The following is a 1,906-nucleotide window of genomic DNA, read 5'->3' as shown; positions in this document are numbered from 1 at the left end:
CACCAGTTTACCCCCTCAGTCAGAAGGAAGTGCAACACCTGCTAAGTCGCGGCGCCATTTCCTGCAGCCTCTGGGCATTCCTCAGAGGTCTCCCACACAAGCACTGGCCAGCAAGCCCACAGGTATTTGCATCATGGCCGCCTGCAGGATTTCCATATTGCAGACAATCCAAGGATCCTGGGTTATTCCCAAGAGAAGGGGGCATTCACCTGGGGGCACTGGGTATCTCTGCGAGTGTTGGGTTGTAGGCACAGCTCTCTGCCTGGGTCCTGTTTGGAGCATTCTCCAGTCCCACTCAGAAACTCCTCTTCACCAACAGGACCCAAGGGAACACGGCCGCCAACAGGGCAACTGTCAAGATGAGGAGAACAGCCAGTATAATGGGTGACTGGCAGCACCACATCCCAAGGGAACTCATGGATGCCCCTGACTCTGGCACCTCTGTGCCATGTCCCCTAACCACTGACCTACAGCTTTCCTCCACCAGCGGCATCCCATGATCACTGATCATGAAGACATGGGCTTCCCGAGCCAGGCTGCCCGGCATGGCCATTGAGTCCATGGGGATGCCACTCATGCTGTCACTCCTGCCATAGCTCTGCACTGGCATCACAAAATGGCTGGGGACCACCAAGGTGTTGTCTGGCGCTGACTTTGCTAGGTGGGGCAACAAGGAGGGTGAGAGAGCCAGCTCCACAGGTTTGGGGGACTCCCCTGGTTTGGGAGGCCAGCGGGTCACCTTCTTGCTGAGGAACGTCACATAGCGGCAGACAGGGCAGATGATATTGTTCTGGACCTGCCCGTCTAGCCTGGAGGAAAGCAAGCACTTCACCAGGCAGTCGTGGCAGAAGGTGTGTCCACATCTCAGTGTCCTCTGGGCAGCCTCCAGCGGGTGGAATTTCTCATAGCACACGGGGCACTCACCAAGGGGCTTCTCCTTGCTGGTGTGAGTCTCAGATATCCCAGTCATGTCAGTCACATGCTCCGCACCTGGGGGAAAGAGAAACGATGGGCATCAATAACAAATAGCAATGACAGCAGCTAGACCCAGGTACCAGTGATCACATCCGGTCATTAATATTCTATGCTTCCCATTGTCTCTCCCTTGCCCTCTGACTGGCTACTCTAATTCCCTGTCTTCCAACTGGCTATGGCCCCCAAACTCCCAATCCACATGCCCACAATAAATACAGTAGCCTCATCTTCTGACTCCTTCCCTGTCCTGTCTCCCCACTGACCTCCTGTCTTCTCCATCTCTCCTCCCTGCGGTGGCCTGGCCCTGGGAGAAAGGTGCAGCCATCCCCTCCTTCTCTGATGGATGGGTGAGACAATTGTGGAGTGCTATATATATTAGGGTGCTCTGGTGAGGCATTTCTGGAAGAATGTTCTTCACAAGAATCTCAGCTGCTTTGGGCTTTTGGCTGCCTGGAGCAACATTTCTGAATGCAAAATATGAAGAGAAAATGAGCCAATCCATAGCTAGGGCTGGCTAACCCTGCCCAGTGCCAGATGGCAGACGCAACAAGCCATTTAGGAAATGCACCCTCTGGCCCAGGAGGACCTCCAGATTTCACTGGAAGCAGCTAAAAAGCTCATCAGTGTGTGTGATGTACAGCCAGGCCACGAGCTACCAACCTGCCCATGCCACTCAGAAAGGAGGTGCTCCCGCACCACGGGAAAAGCCAGATAGAGTGAAAAAATGGGGTGAAGTCAGGTCAGAGGGGAGAATTGGGAGCAGGTTTCACAGGACAGTCAGATTCACAGTGGTGCGTGTGCAATCAGGTAGGTAGGTAGGTAGGTAAACTAAAGATTGAGGCTCTCCACAAACCAGCTGAACATTTCATACACTGAAGACTGGTTGTGTTGGCCCCACCACCCTTTCTGGGTTTTCCCATGAGGTATGATG

The 1,906-nt window shown here is 53.9% G+C and overlaps 1 protein-coding gene across 1 annotated transcript; it reads right to left on the bottom strand.

The window, feature by feature from the left end:
• Window positions 1–295: 295 nt before the first annotated feature.
• On the bottom strand, window positions 296–1,254 carry RNF222 (ring finger protein 222). Its single transcript, XM_073312013.1, has 2 exons — window positions 1,239–1,254; window positions 296–990 (listed from the first exon to the last, which is right to left on the bottom strand). Exons 1-2 carry the CDS (start codon window positions 1,252–1,254, stop codon window positions 296–298), a joined length of 711 nt encoding a protein of 236 aa, XP_073168114.1.
• Window positions 1,255–1,906: the final 652 nt, after the last annotated feature.

Source organism: Lepidochelys kempii, chromosome 14 (genome assembly GCF_965140285.1).
Source record: "Lepidochelys kempii isolate rLepKem1 chromosome 14, rLepKem1.hap1, whole genome shotgun sequence".
NCBI classification, from domain to species: Eukaryota; Metazoa; Chordata; order Testudines; family Cheloniidae; genus Lepidochelys; species Lepidochelys kempii.
The sequence above is the reverse complement of the archived record's forward strand: the minus strand, read 5'-3'. Positions and strand labels throughout refer to the sequence as shown.